Source organism: Diaphorina citri, unplaced genomic scaffold, assembly GCF_000475195.1.
Source record: "Diaphorina citri unplaced genomic scaffold, Diaci psyllid genome assembly version 1.1 scaffold657, whole genome shotgun sequence".
In the NCBI taxonomy this organism is placed as follows: Eukaryota; Metazoa; Arthropoda; class Insecta; order Hemiptera; family Psyllidae; genus Diaphorina; species Diaphorina citri.
The window spans coordinates 79,003-98,464 of record NW_007378090.1 but is presented as its reverse complement, the minus strand read 5'-3'; the positions used below and the strand labels follow the sequence as shown (position 1 = coordinate 98,464).

The 19,462-nt window shown below is 38.4% G+C and overlaps 3 protein-coding genes across 4 annotated transcripts in view; 2 read left to right on the top strand and 1 right to left on the bottom strand.

The window, feature by feature from the left end:
• Positions 1–10,808: 10,808 nt before the first annotated feature.
• Positions 10,809–12,059, top strand: LOC103510920 (protein bicaudal C homolog 1-A-like). Of its 2 annotated transcripts, XM_026824849.1 has the most exons (4): positions 10,809–10,931; positions 11,102–11,414; positions 11,608–11,655; positions 11,935–12,059. In XM_026824849.1, the coding sequence occupies exons 1-4, from the start codon at positions 10,815–10,817 to the stop codon at positions 12,024–12,026; spliced, it is 570 nt and encodes a 189-aa protein (XP_026680650.1). In that variant the 5' UTR covers positions 10,809–10,814; the 3' UTR covers positions 12,027–12,059. The 2 variants fall into 2 exon arrangements, with proteins under 2 accessions (XP_026680650.1, XP_026680651.1); XM_026824850.1 differs by lacking the exon at positions 11,608–11,655 and having other exon boundaries at positions 11,102–11,462.
• A 1,713-nt stretch (positions 12,060–13,772) lies between these two features.
• On the bottom strand, positions 13,773–17,704 carry LOC103510923 (protein bicaudal C-like). Its single transcript, XM_008475626.1, has 8 exons — positions 17,351–17,704; positions 17,042–17,088; positions 16,688–16,757; positions 16,413–16,492; positions 15,359–15,571; positions 14,634–14,864; positions 14,052–14,270; positions 13,773–13,820 (listed from the first exon to the last, which is right to left on the bottom strand). The coding sequence occupies exons 1-8, from the start codon at positions 17,556–17,558 to the stop codon at positions 13,773–13,775; spliced, it is 1,116 nt and encodes a 371-aa protein (XP_008473848.1). The 5' UTR covers positions 17,559–17,704.
• Positions 17,705–18,081: 377 nt separating this feature from the next.
• Positions 18,082–19,462, top strand: part of LOC103510922 (protein bicaudal C homolog 1-A-like) — a 19,120-nt gene continuing 17,739 nt past the window's right edge. Inside the window, exons 1-2 of the mRNA XM_017444789.1 lie at positions 18,082–18,147; positions 18,341–18,420. Coding sequence (XP_017300278.1) covers positions 18,084–18,147; positions 18,341–18,420 — 144 coding nt within the window. The 5' untranslated portion in view covers positions 18,082–18,083. The remainder of the gene's footprint in view (positions 18,148–18,340; positions 18,421–19,462) is intronic.

The window sequence follows — 19,462 nt, the reverse complement described above, 5'->3', positions numbered from 1 at the left end:
TCCCATTTAATTTTGGTTCCTGTGCTTAGGTATACACCTACTCATTGTTTATTATCCTCGCAGATCATGGAAATCTTGTGATTTCCCAATCTTCTCTCTTCCTTTTCGAAGTGCCTTTTTTCCGAGGGAACACGGGATTTATGACATGAAAAAATGCGCGGTTAATTTCCGCGTTCTTTTTCATTTCCTCTTTCTCGCGTCTCTGTTTTCAAATCATCATCATCATCATCATCATCTTCAATCTTGTGATTGGTTAATAGCTCTCCACTCCTCCCTATCTGAAGTCTTCCTCTTCATTATCGTTTTCTTGGCTACGCAGTTAGAATCAGCAAGTTCAGTTCTCGGGGTGTGGTCGATCGGTTCAGTCGAAAGTTAAGTCGCTTTTTTCGTGTTTTACAAATTTGTGTTTGTGAGTGTTGTGATTTATTATCTACTTTCTATTAATTAAGTTATTTTCTTTGAATAAATAATTACAATTATAGTAGGTATGTATGTGAGTCCTTTTCGTAGTGAAGAGTTTTAATAGTAGGAAGGTACAATACCTATCTACATACATATATTATTTGAGTAACCAACTTCAGTGGTGTAGTGGTTAGCGCCGTGGACTTCGGATCTGGAAGTTGGTGGTTCGAGTCGATCCCCTTTATCACCGATCCTGAGCGAATTTTATATGGTAGAATTCGAGAAGGAGATTTTCAAATTACCTAGTAACCTGGTAAACAATATACTATACCTACATCGCTATGTCGACGACATACTCTCGCAGAATATTTTTCTCTTCTTTTTATCTATCCGGAATTTCGAAATTTCCGATCGAAAAAGGGTGTTTTCAGGCCATTTTTCCCTCGCAGCAAGAAGACAGACTTTTTGGCGGATATCTCAACTTCTCGACCTTTGAACACACTGGATTTGACCCAACTTCAAAAAAGCACCAAACCTACTCCAAAATCTCCAGATGCAGAGTTCACCGCAGTTATTACAGTCATTATAGCGAAGTTGGTAATTCCCTGTACATTCTGTGTATTACACCTGGGTCACCTGGTAATCTCCGAAATCCAAATAGCACGCAGCTAATCCAGTAAATACAATAAAGCCTTTTACACACCCAAAACGTTAATATCTCCAATATCGATTGCCACCTTCAAAGCAATAAAACACGCCGAAAAAAAGAGAGTTTCTCCCTTACACCCCTATTAGAGACCCCCATACTCTCTGTATGCTTTATCTCGGAAATTTACGGGGATTTTTTTAAACGACTTCTCGTTCATTGTGAACTTTCATAAACTTAACTTACACCTATTTAAACTTATTTCCCCTCCGTGTATACGGGGTGGTTCCAGGTGGTGGTGTAAATATCAGCTCCTTTGATGAGACTGAGAGCTCCTTCGGTGAAGCTGAGACCTCCTTCACAGTTTTGTGACTGTCCAAAATTCAAAACATTGCTAAATAAAGAAGTGTCTCTAACTCTATTTTTTACCAACTCAAATTATGTGAAAACTGAGAATTCAATAAGTTTACAATATTCATAAATAGAAATAGGGGAGGGGCCTAATTGTACAGACTAGACCTGTGACCCAGGTTAAAATTTGGGTGATTTACTTTCATCACAATTTTATTCCATGTTTATGGAGTGGTTAATTTTATACTTGGATTAGGACTAATCAATCTTTAATCTTAACCCAACATTTTAGGGTTGTTTGCCCCTACTCCGAAGCCTCAGAGTACCTATTGATGAGACTGAGAGCTCCTTCGGTGAAGCTGAGACCTCCTTCGCAGTTTTGTGACTGTCCAAAATTCAAAACATTGCTAAATAAAGAAGTGTCTCTAACTCTATTTTTTACCAAGTCAAATTAGGTAAAAACTGAGAATTCAATAAGTTTACAATATTCATAAATAGAAATAGGGGAGGGGCCTAATTGTACAGACTAGACCTGTGACCCAGGTTAAAATTTGGGTGATTTACTTTCATCACAATTTTATTCCATGTTTATGGAGTGGTTAATTTTATACTTGGATTAGGACTAATCAATCTTTAATCTTAACCCAACATTTAGGGTTGTTTGCCCCTAATACTTCGAAGCCTCAGAGTGCCATGTTTATGGAGTGGTTAATTTTATACTTGGATTAGGACTAATCAATCTTTAATCTTAACCCAACATTTAGGGTTGTTTGCCCCTACTTCGAAGCCTCAGAGTGAGCTTTTTGTGCACGAAACTACTTCCAATTTTGATAATTCGACTTCATATTAAAATATTCAACGCCACCCCGTCGAATTCTAAGGAAGCCGCACGAAACTACTTCCAATTTTGATAATTCGACTTCATATTAAAATATTCAACGCCACCCCGTCGAATTCTAAGGAAGCCGCTTTTTTTTTATTCCTCCCCTAAGCTTTTGTGCTGTTTTCTGCTCTAGGGCATTGTATGATACCGAAGCTTTTTATTGCCAAATTAAGAAGAAGAAAAAATATTCACCCTGGCAGAAAGACGTTCATAACATGCCATTACATGGAAAAGTTTTATCCTATTGTTAGAGGGTACCTTTACAGCTATAGAGATACCTTTACAAACGGCTTTGTTAGAGATGACAATGTACGAACTGGTATCTATGTTTGGAGGAAGGGAAGGTTTATAGGGGATAGGACATAACAAAGTTGGAGCAAACCCAAGATAGTTGGTTGTCTTGGGTCAGGTCCGCATATATGACGATAGAAAGTACTGAGTCTTCGCCTTCTTAAGGTGTGTCCACCTGTCCGCACATAGTTGACTGGCCGTCGGCGTCGATCAATGTCGAATGAACCGTCAATACTGCCTAGATAGATTCACTCGTCGATCGAGGGCCGGCCGGTCGATTATGTTTGGACACACCTTTAACAACACTGTAAATTCAGTATAACCATGCGACCAAACAATCACTATTTTATGACAGGTAGGTACAAAATTAATTAGATATGTGTGTACAAAGCTAGTAATGGTAGGGAAATACTTCAATAAAACTTACCTATACAAGTAGGTAATAGTCTAGGTAGATACCTATACCCTATACTTTCTTGTATGAACGTGAGATGGACTGAAAAGTTTGGGGCTTACCTGTAACAAAGAAAGTAAAACAAATGAATAATGATAAGTCAAACAATATTGTTAGGTGTATGTTGTGTACCTAGAGTTAGTACGTAGGTATGTATTGATTGACATTCCAAATATGTACCTATGTACATGATATAATAAAATATTATCATGCATTATTACCATGTTCTCAAATTTTATCATGCATTATTACCATTAGTATTTTTCCATGTTCTTACAACATAAACCATTGCATCCTGTAATGGCAGTTTGCATGTCCGTATACAATACATACTAGGTATGTAGTGATTGACATTCCAAATATGTACCTATGTACATGATATAATAAAATATTATCATGCATTAAATATTAGTATTTTTTCATGTTCTTACAACATAAACCATTGCATCGTGTAATGGCAGTTTGCATGTCCGTATATGAATGTTTGCAGCCATTTCGTTACCGTTTAGTACCATAATGTCTCCCTTCTATTTGTCGTTACCCGTTCCCCTTTACTCTTTTCGGTATTTATAATATGTAAAAAAAAGGCCTTTGCAAATGGTTAAAAGTGAGAAATATGCTCCGTACCAGACAATCCTCCACACATCTGCAGTTAACAGCTTTAAATCTACAAGTTTCCCGGCGACCTTTTGCTACCTATACGTACGAAACTGGCAAATGTTCAAGTGTCTAGGTAGGTATTTTGTTTGAAAGAAGCTCTTTTGTATAGGTATTCGTAGATAACATACAACTCTGCCATAAGCTATTGCTAGGTTGATGGTAAAGTTCGGGACTACCAGGTTCACGTTGAAAGATTCCTGACCATGCTCAGAGAGGGATATTGCAATTTTTGGTGAAAGTTTTTGGACCATATTGAGCCCTCAAGGATCTTTTCTTGTCTGTGTCCGAGTGAGATATACAAACTGATCTAGTAGTTAATACCTATAAATCTTTTCTGTTCCCATGCAATACTCTCCCCTTGGGGTCAGTTTAATTTGAGCAAATTCGTTCCCACTCTTCGAAAACAGAACCTCTCAGACCAAAAGGGTCATGGGGGGGACCTGCTCATATTATGGTGAACACTTTTTCACATGGCATTTCTCCATGAACCCGATCATACCTCCCTCCCTCCCATGTAGAAGGGAGTGTTAGTGGAGGGGAAGGGCGGTATTTCCCCTTAAAATGAAGAAGGAGAGGAGAAAGAAGAGAAGGAGGAAGGAGGAGGAGGGGAAGAAGAAGAGGAAGAAGGAGGAGGGGAAGAAGAAGAGGAAGAAGGAGGAGGGGAAGAAGGAGGAGGAGGGGAAGAAGGAGGAGGAGGGGAAGAAGGAGAGGAGAAAGAAGAGAAGGAGAAAGGAGGAGGAGGAGGGGAAGAAGAAGAGGAAGAAGGAAGGGGAGGAGAAAGGAGAGGAGGAGGAGGAGGAGGAGAAAGAAGAGAAGGAGGAGGAGGAGAGGGAGGATAAAGATATTTGCATAAGATAAGGATTATTTTACTTAACCGTGTGGTTGTAATCTCATTTATGCCCTGGGATTGTACGGGAAATACGGGAATATATTAAACACACACTCTCTTAGCTTATGTTAGGTATGTGATGTTGGTAATTTTTATGAAACGAGGAGAAAAAGGAGGCGAGGAGGGATAGGGAGGAGGAAAGGGAGATAAGGAGAGGGAGAAAGAGGAGGAGAATGAAAGAGAAGAGGTGTGACTGCACAAAAAACTGAACTTTCATGTCTATTAGCTGAGGTCTGAGGTATCTTTTACATTTACATCGCAAGATGGTAATTTTATTACTCGTATAGTGCATAGTGAGATCTTATAAATATACATAAGATGTATACCAAGATAGTTAAATACATAAGAATATAAATTTAGGTAAGAGTACAATGGATATCAAGAAATTAGGTATATTGTGAAGGGTTGTAGGGAGGGAGGAGGGAGAGAGAGAGAGAGAGAGAGAGAGAAAAAGAAAGAAAGAAAGAGAACAAAAATCCAAAATTTCTCAAGCATATCAATCTTAACCTGATGTGACTGACAAATCACAGCGCCAAATTGTAATACCTACGCCAAAATTAGCTCAAGGTAAAAAAAAAGCCCGGAGTCTAAAATCTCATTTTCAAATCTCCAGAGAAAGAAAGACAGTGATGGGAAAGAAGAGGAGGAGGAGGAGGAGGAGGAGGAGGAGGAAGAAGATATAGAACTTTTTTTTAATGAATGAGAGAGGAGAGGGAGACGATGAGTGTGGGGGGGGAGAGAATAAGGGGAGGGAGAAAAGGAGAGAAAGGCAAAAAAAGTAGCATGCCAATTTCCCGTGAAGAATGAGACCCACAGGGGCTGCAATGCGACACCTCCATGGTGGTGTGCTAGTAGACCTAGTGGCGTGGTTTGGGTTCGAGTCTCCCGTTGTATTTATTTTAATTATTTTTTCCCCGAAGAAATCTTATGGGGCTTAAAGCTACCCATCTCATTGGAATTCAAAATTTCAAACCAAACCAAAACTCCAGAATAATTTTAATGAAGAAGAAATTACAATCAAGGAACTGAAGTCTGTTGGAATCGTGTAGATACATATTGAGCTGACCATAGGTAATGTTGTCAGTCATCCGTCCAGGTAACAACCACACAAAATGTCTTTTGGCTGTTGTAGTACTGCAGTGATCTCTCTAAAGTCAACTCAAAGTCCGCTTACTAGTATGGTTAAATTTTCCTTTAGGAATTTCCACTCTTCTGAAGTTCGCTTCCTCTCTTTTTCCTATAAGGTTAACAAGAGTTAATCATATTTTCCTACTCCATTTCTTTTCCATTCCCCAATGGAACTTATCATTTCAATGGAATCCTCGGAGCGGGGGAGGTTCGGGGCTAAGATACAAATAGAGACGAAGATGGCTCCAATGAGGATACCTACCCTTGTTTTTTTTTTTCAATATCTTGCTTGCTTTAATATTCTCAAACCACAATGGGATTCAACACAAACAAGAATACAAATAATAAGAATGGGTTCAAAAGAGTTGTAATTGAAAGTATAGAATAGGTAGGTAAATAGGTACATTCTACATATGTACCTATCTACCTATGTAGTCCTTGTAGTAGGTATGTATGTACTTTGAAAGTTTCAGTAATAAAACCCCGTGCTGCCATAAACTCATAGAAACATAGAACTAGGTATAGTTAGCCAAACCAGCCAGCAGGAGTAGAAGTAGGTAGATATTGTAGGTAGCTTAAAAAAAAAAAAAAAAATCAATTGCCGACGGAAATGCTGAGCAGACATATTGCTGAGCTTTAGGTATGTGTATGTACACCTGTCTCTGGATCAATGATAATTTATTATTCTTCCCTCCCATCCCTAGGGAGAAGGGAAGGAGAGTCGAGACCACAATATAATTGAAAATCTCAAGTGTAACCTATAGGGCTAGGTTCATTGAATTATCCCCCAATATATTGGGGATCGTGGGGGTTGATATACTTTTGTTTTCACTATAGGGGGTCGAATTTTCCGAGGAAAGTGGAACCTTTCGTTTCGTCCCCCCATTTTGCCGGAATTTTTTTTTCATACCGAGTTCTTTTTTTTTTCAGAGGATGTTCGTTCCCCTTGAACTTGAAAGTGTAAGCTATACTTATTTGAAGATGGCTTACTCGTATATTGAACTTGTGCCTTAAAACCTTAACACAATTAGTGTATCGTATCATTCGTTAATTTAGGGAAAAAATTTTTTTTCATCCCGAGTTTTTTTTTTTTTTTTTTTTCAGAGAATGTTCGTTCCCCTTGAACTTGAAAAGTGTAAGCTATACTTATTTGAAGATGGCTTACTCGTATATTGAACTTGTGACTTAAAACCTTAACACAATTAGTGTATGGTATCATTAGTTAATTTAGGGAAAAAGGCATGACAAACAAAGGTAGATAGGTACCGTACGCCAAAGGTAGGAAGGTAGTTTTCGTAGGTAAGTAAAATACCTATACATATGTACCTGCTATATGCTATACTGAAGACAATCATGGCGCAGACTGGCGCTCAGATTGTTTTCCCTGAGGCTAATGATCCCATCATACCTGTCTTGAAGAAGAGCAGCGTCACAGTGTCCGGGAATATCGATAGCGTTTACCTGGCCAGACAGATGCTGGTGGTGAGTAATGTCAGACCAAGGACAAAGGGGGAGTTGTCACAATTCCAAATGATATCATCAAGTCATAATTAAATTGATCCACCGTACGCCAAAGATAGGAAGGTAGTTTTCGTAGGTAAGTAAAATACCTATACATATGTACCTGCTATATGCTACAACAAGAAAAATCTAGACATTTGACAAATGGAATGTCCCTAAAGGCATGTGATGTGTTCCAATCCACTCGACCCCAATTACAGCTAGACTACTCGGCTTTCTAGTTTTCTATAATTTCATTCATGTTTTTCCTCGTTAGATTCTGGAGGCTCATGACAATCTCATCAGGTGAGTGCACAGGTAATATTGTTCGTCAAACAAGGAAAAGATGTTTAGGTATTGAGATACAGTTGATTTTATACATAGAACTTCCCAGGTGAGGTCACCTGGGACAGAAATGAGGAAATAATAAATTTACAGTGTAGTAGATAGGTACCGTACGCCAAAGATAGGAAGGTAGTTTTCGTAGGTAAGTAAAATACCTATACATATGTACCTGCTATATGCTACAAGGTAATTAAAATAAATGTGTATCCCAACTTTCAAAACATTCTATTCTAATCCCACAACAGATGTACCCCAACTTGTTGATCACCGAGTATTGGTACTCGACTCTCGACTCATGAGCTTTCTAGTTTTCTATAATTTCATTCATGTTTTTCCTCGTTAGATTCTGGAGGCTCATGACAATCTCATCAGGTGAGTGCACAGGTATTATTGTTCGTCAAACAAGGAAAAGATGTTTAGGTATTGAGATACAGTTGGTTTTATACATAGAACTTCCCAGGTGAGGTCACAACAGAAATGAGGAAATAATAAATTTACAGTGTACCAGAGACTCCAGAGGTGTATTTTATTATGCGAAAGAAATCTGGATCAAACATGGCTGAACCAATGAGATTGTGAGATTTCGCTGTGTTTACGTCCAAAGTGGAATCTCATTGGTTCAGTCATGTTTTGTTTAACATAATAAGATAGGTACAACTCTGTTTATCATGCCAAAGAAACAACATCTGAAATTAGTAAGCAACAAATTTTCCAAGTGTTCGTGTTTCAGTGACACAGGTAATATTGTTCGTCAAACAAGGAAAAGATGTTTAGGTATTGAGATACAGTTGATTTTATACATAGAACTTCCCAGGTGAGGTGTATTTTATTATGCGAAAGAAATCTGGATCAAACATGGCTGTACCAATGAGATTGTGAGATTTCGCTGTGTTTACGTCCAAAGTGGTTCAGTCATGTTTTGTTTAACATAATAAAATAGGTACAACTCTGTTTATCATGCCCGCTGTGTTTACGTCCAAAGTGGAATCTCATTGGTTCAGTCATGTTTTGTTTAACATAATAAGATAGGTACAACTCTGTTTATCATGCAAAAACCCGGGGGGGGGGGGGCATGGGCTGCCCCCTGAATACGACGGCCCTGTAATATCACCCTCTCCTTCCCCGCACTTGAAACTTACAGAAAATAGTAAGCAGTTATTCAATCTGGATTCTTAGACCACCAGCAGATCGGCAGACTGTAAACGTATTTATATGCCATAACAGCCAGAGGTCGCCATAACGTGGCTTGCGAGACGATCTTGATGTGCGGCTCTCTAATCATGGTTCATACTTCTTAAAAAATCTCTGAAGATCAAATTTTTTATGAGACTGAATTCTGAAGATTGTAGACCAAAATTTCAAAAATATTGCCCGCGGCGTGGCTCGCCCCGAATCGGCTTTCTGGGATTGCAGCTCCCGAAGGTAAGGTTAGTGGTCGCCCTTAATATATGGGTTTAGGTATAGCTTCCCCTTTTGAAAATCTCACGCCACGCCACTGGGATTGAGGGTGGATGAGGGGGATGAAGGAATCGAGGATGAGGAAGGAGTTCTATGGCGGAAATGAAGAGCAATAACTCATCTCACCCACACCTCACACCCAGGACCCGGGACTGAGCAAGTGATTTCAGTAAGGGTGCATAGAAATGTGCCAATTAAATGCTCTGAAACAATGCTCTAACTGCTAACTGCTAGGTGTAGGTATGCTGGCAATCGGAATCTTCTGTCCTCGAGAACATTATGTAGAAATAATCAGTACCCTGCACCATTGAAGAGTAAAGTGTATCTATACCTACTATCCTTACAGGTAATTCCCCATTTGATGAGGGAAAACTACAGGATTAGCCAAGTCTGGTGGTAGTGGTGGTGTTCGTGATGGAAACTTTTGGTGAAAAAAATAAGAAAATCAATGTAAATGAGCAAATTGCTGTAGAAAAAGTGCTGCAAATCAATGAACCAATAGATAATCAAAGATGAAAACTCAAAAAGTAATGAGATCCCAATGAAAGAACAGACATTTTATTCTTCCAACACCAATTCCTTTTCCACAGGAACAAATCCCAAAGGAAGTGAAGAGGGATCACAATGCATTTGCATCGAATTCCCTCACATGACACCACCATCTTTAACCTTTCTCTCCCTTTCTCCCCCTCGAAATGTGCCAATTAAATGCTCTGAAACAATGCTCTAACTGCTAACTGCTAGGTGTAGGTATGCTGGCAATCGGAATCTTCTGTCCTCAATGTCGTTATGTAGAAATAATCGGTGTTAACCTTGCAGAATTGAAGAGTCATAATTATGTACTATCCCCAATTCCCCATTTGTTAAGGGAAAACTACTGGAATAGCTAAGTCTGATAATCTGGTATTGTTGGTGGAAACTCCGGTGGGGAAAAATCAATGTAAAAGAGTAAACTGCTGTAGAAAAAGTGCTGAAAACGCAAACCAATGAACCAATAGAAAAAGAATCAAAGATGAACACTCAAAAAGTACCTACTGAGATCCCCGTATAGAGATTTTATTCTTCCAACGCACCTATGGCTTTTCCACAGGAACAAATCCCAAAGGAAGTGAAGAGGGATCATAATGCATTTGCACCGAATTCCCTCACATGACACCAGCATCTTTAACCTTTTCCTCCCCCCTCTTTTTCCCTTCCTCCCTTTCTTGACATTGTAGGTAAATATTGGGAAGCCAGAGGTAAAATGACCTAGTAGTCAAATAACCCGACATTTGCAAACAACAACAACAACTTTAATACTCTTTAATTCTATGAATCTACTTGAGCCGCCCTTGATTACTACCTATATTCGGATCATACGTTTGGCTAGAAGTTGATATGTTTGGTTGCATCTACGTACATAGCCCATTCATTAACAGCTGAACTATCTTTCATTTGGTCAGATAGCCCCCTTATTAGCATTCATTTGAGAAGTTGCAATCAATTTAGTTCGACCGGTTTCAATAAGGGAGAGAGAGTCTCTCTCCCTACATGTTTTCCCCTCGTGTGAATAAATTACTTTTAATTGTCTTTTGATGTCATTTGAATAAATAAATAATATTTTTATTTTTTCACCGTTTTAAATGTTCCCCACAGCACGTAACAGTGCATCAGTGAGCTCCGTTTCAAAACAATCCGTAAAAGTTTCTGCCGTTTAAAAATTTGATCATTTAGTTTTAGGTACATACCTTTGACCAGGAGGACACGAGTACCTACCTACATAATAAATACCTAAACCGGCTGTTTTCCCTTTTTAGCCAAACAAGGAATGCCTTCGAACAATCAACTACGCGTCCCCACAAACACTTGGTCTGGCTATGGATTCAGTGATTCCAGTCCTTCGGGTGCCCTCAAAGATTTCAAGGCTCGTGAAGGATTATCAAAAGTAAGATATTTTTCATACTTTGTTTTTGCTTCCGCCAAGCTGATAGCTTCAAGTGGAAAATGTTGTTACCTACCAGCGGAGTAACTACGCCCGCTGTACTGCTTGAGCCTATGAACTGACCTATCAAATTTGTCCTTTTATTGATTCATCATTTGATTTCATTTTTCCAGCTCTATGATAGTTGCTATTGGGGGAGCAGTGGCATCCTCAACTCAGCTTCTGATTATGGCAGCATAGAAGAGCTAGGGGCAATGGGAGGAGCAAGTAGTGATAGTGCCATCGGATCGTCTGCTTATGGTTTGAGCTCCAGCAACTACTTGGACGGAATATCGTCTTCAACTATCAACAACGTCTCTAAATACTCCGACATATCTAGTCTTCTTGCGTCTCTATCACTTGAGAAATATGATCGCGCATTCAGAAATCATGAAATCGATTTGAATGCTCTCAAGACACTGTCTGAAGAAGATTTGAAAGAAATTGGTGTTGGTGCCTTGGGAGCGCGACGCAAACTACTTCTTGCCATCACAGGTAAAAAAAAACTCTAGAATAGAAAGATGGAATGTAGGTCCATTTTTAGGAGCTTTTGGCAGGGGAGCTATAACAGGTGAATGAGTTTTTTGTGTGCAATAGGTATAACGAAATACACTGTCTGAAGAAGATTTGAAAGAAATTGGTGTTGGTGCCTTGGGAGCGCGACGCAAACTACTTCTTGCCATCACAGGTAAAAAAAACTCTAGAATAGAAAGATGGAATGTACTCCATCATTTTTAGGAGCTTTTGGCAGGGGAGCTACAACAGGTGAATGAGTTTTTTGTGTGCAATAGGTATAACGAAATATGACATTATTGACATTAATGAAATGATCAGTGGACCAAAGTAAAACAAATTTATAGTGCTCCTTCAAAATTGTTTTTCTTTTGCATGAAATTGCTAGGAAAGCCTAAAGTGACAATTTCTTTGTAAATCTAATTTACATTTTTTTACGGTACTCTGTTTCCAGAATTGAATAAGGATTTAAGTCCATTCAAATGGGATGCAGCTCCGGGCGCAGAGAGGAAAAGTTCTTCTAGAACCAATGTCAACTATTCATAACATCAAAACAAACCAAACCAATCTTCGGTAGAAAAATGATCAGTGGACCAAAGTAAAACAAATTTATAGTGCTCCTTCAAAATTGTTTTTCTTTTGCATGAAATTGCTAGGAAAGCCTAAACTGCCAATTTCTTTGTAAATCTAATTTACATTTTTTTTACGTTACTCTGTTTCCAGAATTGAATAAGGATTTAAGTCCATTCAAATGGGATGCAGCTCCGGGTGCAGAGAGGAAAAGTTCTTCTAGAACCAATGTCAACTATTCATAACATCAAAACAAACCAAACCAATCTTCGGTAGAACTTGAATCTTTCCCGACAAACATGGACAAAATGTTCAAATAGAAGTGAGATTGTGTGATAATGTTTCATCTTCTCGGTAAAATTGTGATATTTCCATAGATAGATGATAATCGAAACTGTTAAACAGATATGAATAACATTAACTAAAGGACTTCCAAAAGGTAAGTATACATGGATGTTTAATTTACTTTGTTTTTGAGAAATTTAGAAGAAATCAATTTAATTGAATATTTTTGTGTTGAACTCATTAAATGTGTAGATTAAAAATACAAAATTGAGAAATTTAGAAGAAATCAATTTAATTGAATATTTTTGTGTTGAACTCATTAAATGTGTAGATTAAAAATACAAAATACCTATTAGAACTACAAATGACTAAAAGCTAAAAGTTTGTCTGGATTTTTTCCCCAAGGTCAAAATATGCAATGAGGATTGAAACGTTTCTAGCTGAAAAGAGAGACTGAAAGAAGTGCAGGACTCTACATCAATGGATATTTTCCACTGATATGTTGGTAGATACTTGGACACACAGACAGATACCTAACTGAATGTGTGTCTGAATATTTTGCAAATGCCCAAATATGGTTAAAATCATTACAAAAACAGATTGACATGAAAATTTATTTACTAAATAGATATGATGGTTAATATTTTTTAGACAAGATCGGTCCATTTGATGAGCTTAACTTTTTTAATTGAAATATTAATTGTTTCAAAATTAAACATTTTGACACAATTTGATTTTCAAGAAAATAACCCAACATGGGTTGGTTTTGGGTTTTAGGCTACTTTTCTCATTAATTCCTCCTTTATTTGTTTTCAAAGTCAATAAATGTTTTGATTTTGACACAATTTGATTTTCAAGAAAATAACCCAACATGGGTTGGTTTCGGGTTTTAGGCTACTTTTCTCATTAATTCCTCCTTTACCTATTTGTTTTCAAAGTCAATAAATGTTTTTTTTTTTTCTTCTGATGTTGGTGCTAGATATGTATGCCATATTTTCGTGCGCCTTTAAATGTAGGTAAGTGTTTCTTTTGTGTGACTATATCTTTCATACGTATAACCTACATGGATAACATGTTAAAACATATTATTATCTGATTATATTATTTTCTGATCAATTAGTTAGTTTGTTTTAAAGATTGAAAGATAAGGTATAGATTGCATAATTTTGAACTAAATCATCTTTACACTACGAGCTTGATTGAGTGCTTTAGTAGGTAGATATTAGATATTTAAATTTATCAAATTTTAACAGCGAAATATTATAAATAAAATTTCCGACAGGTAGGTATAGCGTGTTTCAATGTATTTGTGTAAATGTTAATGTTGTCAAATAGGTAGGTTATTATTATTTTGTGTCCTCTTTAATTTCAAGGAGAAGTGGGTAATTGTCATAGAGCATGAATTTGTTTTTCTCCAGAGAAGGTACCTATAATATATTATGAGTCGGGGTCCATTTCAAATATGATCGAGATCGGTAAAGAGCCCTGCAAGAGAACAAAGGCATTACAATCAATAAAAGTGATGTTGAATTTCTAGATCTAGTCTAGCTGTAATTGGGGTCGAGTGGATTCGAACACATCACATGCCTTTAGGGACATTCCATTTGTCAAATGTCTAGATTTTTCTTGCCCTTGGGATCAATTTAATTATGACTTGATGATATCATTTGGAATTGTGATCAGCAAAAGACGTCTCCTTGGTCTGACACTACTCACCACCAGCATCTGTCTGGCCAGGTAAACGCTATCGATATTCCCGGACACTGTAACGCTGCTCTTCTTCAAGACAGGTATGATGGGATCATTAGCCTCAGGGAAAACAATCTGAGCGCCAGTCTGCGCCATGATTGTCTTCAAGTTGATCGCGTTAGGACCTTCCATGATGGGATGGTGTTGGGGTGAGATCTCCATCATCATTATTACCGAGGTTTGATTCTGAAACAGGTTTGAGTTGGAAAATCATTAAGCTAATAAGCTGGACTCAGCCGTCTTCCTCATAAGAGTGTTGGAGACAATAAGTTTGGAAAAGCCTTACTTATGTATTTTTCCTATTCATTAACACCTTCGCTCCCAAGCGGTAGCGCTCCTCCCCGCTAAGTCAAGAAAGTTTGACAGCACTTTGGAAAATCATTAAGCTAATAAGCTGGACTCAGCCGTCTTCCTCATAAGAGTGTTGGAGACAATAAGTTTGGAAAAGCCTTACTTATATATTTTTCCTATTCATTAATACTTTCGCTGCCAAGCGGTAGCGCTCCTCCCCGCTAAGTCAAGAAAGTTTGACAGCACGATTATACTTACGGCCAAAGATCCACACATGTGCTCAATCAGCTTTGTGGTAGCCTCCTTAACTCTTTCCACGTCCTTCTCACAACCTTTCACCATGACCAGAGTAGGCTGCAGTTTGGGGCGGTTGCGGAACATCACTTGAACATTGTAGGCCTCCTGGATGATTTGGACAAAGGGGGAGTTGGCGTTGGGCGTAGAACCCATGAGGGGATACTCAAAGCAGAAGATCAGAGGGGTCAGCTCCTGAGGAAGAAAATTAAATGAATCATTTAGCAGCCAGGTAATATTCTAATTAAAATAGCGCAAATAGGCATGGGTATGTACATGACCAGGTACTGTTAAGCACATCTACCTATACTAACACATTGGAAATTGGAATAGAAACTTACTGCTTTCTAATATAAGTACTTGGGCCTAACTATCTACCAATTAAGATTACCTACATAGGTACACGTCAACTTGTCAACTATATCAAATTCCTTTTGAATGGAAATTGGAATAGAAACTTACTGCTTTCTAATATAAGCACTTGGGCCTAACTATCTACCAATTAAGATTACCTACATAGGTACATGTGAACTTGTCAACTATATCAAAGTCGGAAATTGGAATAGAAACTTACTGCTTTCTAATATAAGCACTTGGGCCTAACTATCTACCAATTAAGATTACCTACATAGGTACATGTCAACTTGTCAACTATATCAAAGTCCTTTTGATCATTACTTAGTACTTACTCTGACGCGATACCGTGCCCGTTCCAGTCCCAGCAGAGATCCGGCTATGCTCACTTGGTTGCTTTTCTCAGCGTTCACACTCCGGTTGGAATCAGGAAAATGAACATGGCAGCCCGTCTCCTCCATGACTTTTTTGATGGTCAAACCTCCACGTCCAATAATATGCGAGTGATCCGTGTAGCTCACGTCCAGTTTCATGGTAATACGAGATCCCTGTGCAGATGGAAATGGGAATTAGTGTCAAACATGCCAATCAAAGTCGAAAACGTTCATTTCTCGTCCACTGTCCAATTTGCAAAATGGATCAATGCAAGGACGAGTGAGGGTTTCTGGAGGTATGTTTCATTACATGTGTTGTAATTCAACATTGAGAATGGAGCATACCTCAGTTTCATGGTAATACGAGATCCCTGTGCAGATGGAAATGGGAATTAGTGTCAAACATGCCAATCAAAGTCGAAAACGTTCATTTCTTGTCCACTGTCCAATTTGCAAAATGGATCGATGCAAGGACGAGTGAGGGTTTCTGGAGGTATGTTTCATTACATGTGTTGTAATTTAACATTGAGAATGGAGCATACCCATTATCGGATGCATTTGAGACATATTTTACATTGCACGTCAGTTATGCAAAATTAAGGATACGAGGCCCCTTGTTAACATTTCAAAGACATTTAAATGAGTTGATGATTTGGTAGATTAATGGCTTAAGATGAAGGCACAGCACACTCTTCCTTGCCAAAGGACCGCACCTGTCACACAGCTAACACTTAGACGTGTGCTGGTTGGGAATAATAATGTTACATGTGACTGTGGTTCTCGACATGGAACAGTGACAGTGTGTCCTAATTATCGTTCAACTTCTGTTGTCAATGTCGAACAAAGTCGTTTTGTCCTGTCCCAATCTACTAGAACCTGCAGACAGCAAACGGCCCTGAACATGTACTGGAGACACAAGATCTGACAGTATGGTGTTCCGGACACGGAAAGTAAAGTAAGAGTCGTTTTAAAATAGCTAAGATGGTTCATCCTGTTCTATCATGTTTGGACTTACCCGTGAGTCAAGAACTGCCATGATTTTCTCCTTGGCATATTTAACGTCCTCTTTGCGTCCATAGATTCGAACATGTGGGTCTGGAATAAACATACAGCAAGATTTAAACTATGTACACACATCGATTGTTCTGTTTGAAATTTTCAAGTTCAAGTCATTCTTTGTAAGAATGGATGATTCTTTCTAATTTTCCCAATGAAAAACTATTGGAAAATAAGCAAACCCCTGTGAGTAATAGAAGGTATTGTAGATTGTAGGTGAAATGTTTTCCTTACCTTTCTTTGCTTTGGCACCAATCTTCAACCGCTTTGGCCAAAAGACACTGGTGTGTGTTTCCATTTTAATCTGAAAGTCGAAACAATATATTTTACAAATCGAGCACTTTCAAATTCGACATTTTGCTTAAAAGTAAATAAGTTTAATAAAATGACGAGAACGAGTACAAAACGCCATTCCAAGAGTGTACAAAAACATTGGTAAGTATTGTACACAAAAACGCAAGTACATAATATTTTGCCAGTCTACGGATACTTGGAAAATCCCTTAGAAAAAAAGCTGAAGACCTTGTATAATAGGAATTTAGAAATTAAAGTGCTAAACCACTACCCTATTTTACTAGATTGGCTTACCTTGTGAAAGAAGTCCTCTGCAGGTTCATGAACCTCATCACTTCTACCTGAAAAACGAAAAGTTTCCATTAATTCCACTGACAAAAGAGGCTGGAGATTTGGGCAAAACCAGGTTCATGAACCTCATCACTTCTACCTGAAAAACGAAAAGTTTCTATTAATTCCACTGACAAAAGAGGCTGGAGATTTGGGCAAAAGAATAGTGGGCTCTCCCTTTTAACTGCCTAATCTGGGGTTGATGGAGGGGAGAAATGGTAGGTACTCGATTTATCTAGAAAAATACTCAATACTGATGAATGATTGTCTCACCTAAAATGACATCCTCGAGTTTTTTCCTATCAATGCGGAAATGGTCTTCATACAGTTCGTCCTTGGACGTCAAGCCCAGCGAATGTGCCAGACCAGTCAACTCCTCATATCGGGCGTTATAAGTGCTTCCATTGCCAGATGTGTTCGTAGTGCCAGACTCGGATATCTCAGATCTTGTGTCAAGGGGGCGGGACTCAAATTTCATCATTTTTGATGAGGATGGGGGCGAGGGTGGTAAATAATATCGGGAAGGGGTTTAGAGAGGTGAATGGTAGAGGGAATAGCGCAAAACAACCAAAAATAAAATCTACTAAAATATTACAAGACTCGGACGAAATCAGAATCTTTCTAAGACCACAAGGGAATAGCGCAAAACAACCAAAAATAAAATCTACTAAAATATTACAAGACTCGGACGAAATCAGAATCTTTCTAAGACCACAAAAACACTCTTGGAGAATTTCAGAAATTCGGGTAGAAGAAAACGAAGAAAAACGAAAAACACTATTTTTAATAGGCAAGTTGAAATAAAAATGTAAAAACTAAAAAGACTCTCTCTCCCTTATTGAAACTACGTTTTTGTGTACAATACTTACCAATGTTTTTGTACACTCTTGGAATGGCGTTTTGTTCTCGTTCTCGTCATTTTATTAAACTTATTCACTTTTAAGCAAAATGTCGAATTTGAAAGTGCCTGATTTGTAAAATATATTGTTTCGACTTTCAGATTAAAATGGAAACACACACCAGTGTCTTTTGGCCAAAGCGGTTGAAGATTGGTGCCAAAGCAAAGAAAGGTAAGGAAAACATTTCACCTACAATTTACAATACCTTCTATCACTCACAGGGGTTTGCTTATTTTCCAATAGTTTTTCATTGGGAAAATTAGAGAGAATGGATGAAGATTACAAAGAATGACTTGAACTTGAAAATTTCAAACAGAACAATCGATGTGTACATAGTTTAAATCTTGTTGTATGTTTATTCCAGACCCACATGTTCGAATCTATGGACGCAAAGAGGACGTTAAATATGCCAAGGAGAAAATCATGGCAGTTCTTGACTCACGGGTAAGTCCAAACATGATAGAACAGGATGAACCATCTTAGCTATTTTAAAACGACTCTTACTTTACTTTCCGTGTCCGGAACACCATACTGTCAGATCTTGTGTCTCCAGTACATGTTCAGGGCCGTTTGCTGTCTGCAGGTTCTAGTAGATTGGGACAGGACAAAACGACTTTGTTCGACATTGACAGGATGAACCATCTTAGCTATTTTAAAACGACTCTTACTTTACTTTCCGTGTCCGGAACACCATACTGTCAGATCTTGTGTCTCCAGTACATGTTCAGGGCCGTTTGCTGTCTGCAGGTTCTAGTAGATTGGGACAGGACAAAACGACTTTGTTCGACATTGACAACAGAAGTTGAACGATAATTAGGACACACTGTCACTGTTCCATGTCGAGAACCACAGTCACATGTAACATTATTATTCCCAACCAGCACACGTCTAAGTGTTAGCTCAGTTAGCTGTGTGACAGGTGCGGTCCTTTGGCAACTGACTTGTAACTTGTACTACAAATTGGTTCTAGTTCGAGCTAAACTGCTCTAGGAATCAGGGCCAAAAGTGACAAAGGCAATTGGAGGTTTTTTTTTCAAAGGAGGGAACTCTATAGAAACCCACTATCATCAAGTGATGTTAGTATGTTTCTACCTTAAGGTCCATCTCACATTGGAATCGTAGACGCGCGACTTTTAGTAACTCATAGTCGCCTACAAAACCCTGTCCGGCTGAGGGACGTTAAACAGGGAGTACGCCAGCCTGAATTTCCCTTGCTAAAGAAATAGCAAAGGTTGAGTGCAAAGGGCATCCATGATACTCAAACGTATCAAAATGCTTGCGTTCGATACACTTTTGGATTGAAGAAGTTTGACCATGTTTCTCAACATAGGAAAGCTCTTCAATGGTTACCAATTGATAAGAGATTGGAACATCAGAGATTGGGTTTGCTTTGGAGAATTTTGAAGGAAGGATCACCTCCATACCTACACTGCTCATTTCATACACTTCAAGAACTACATAATCACAATACACGCTCACAACACAC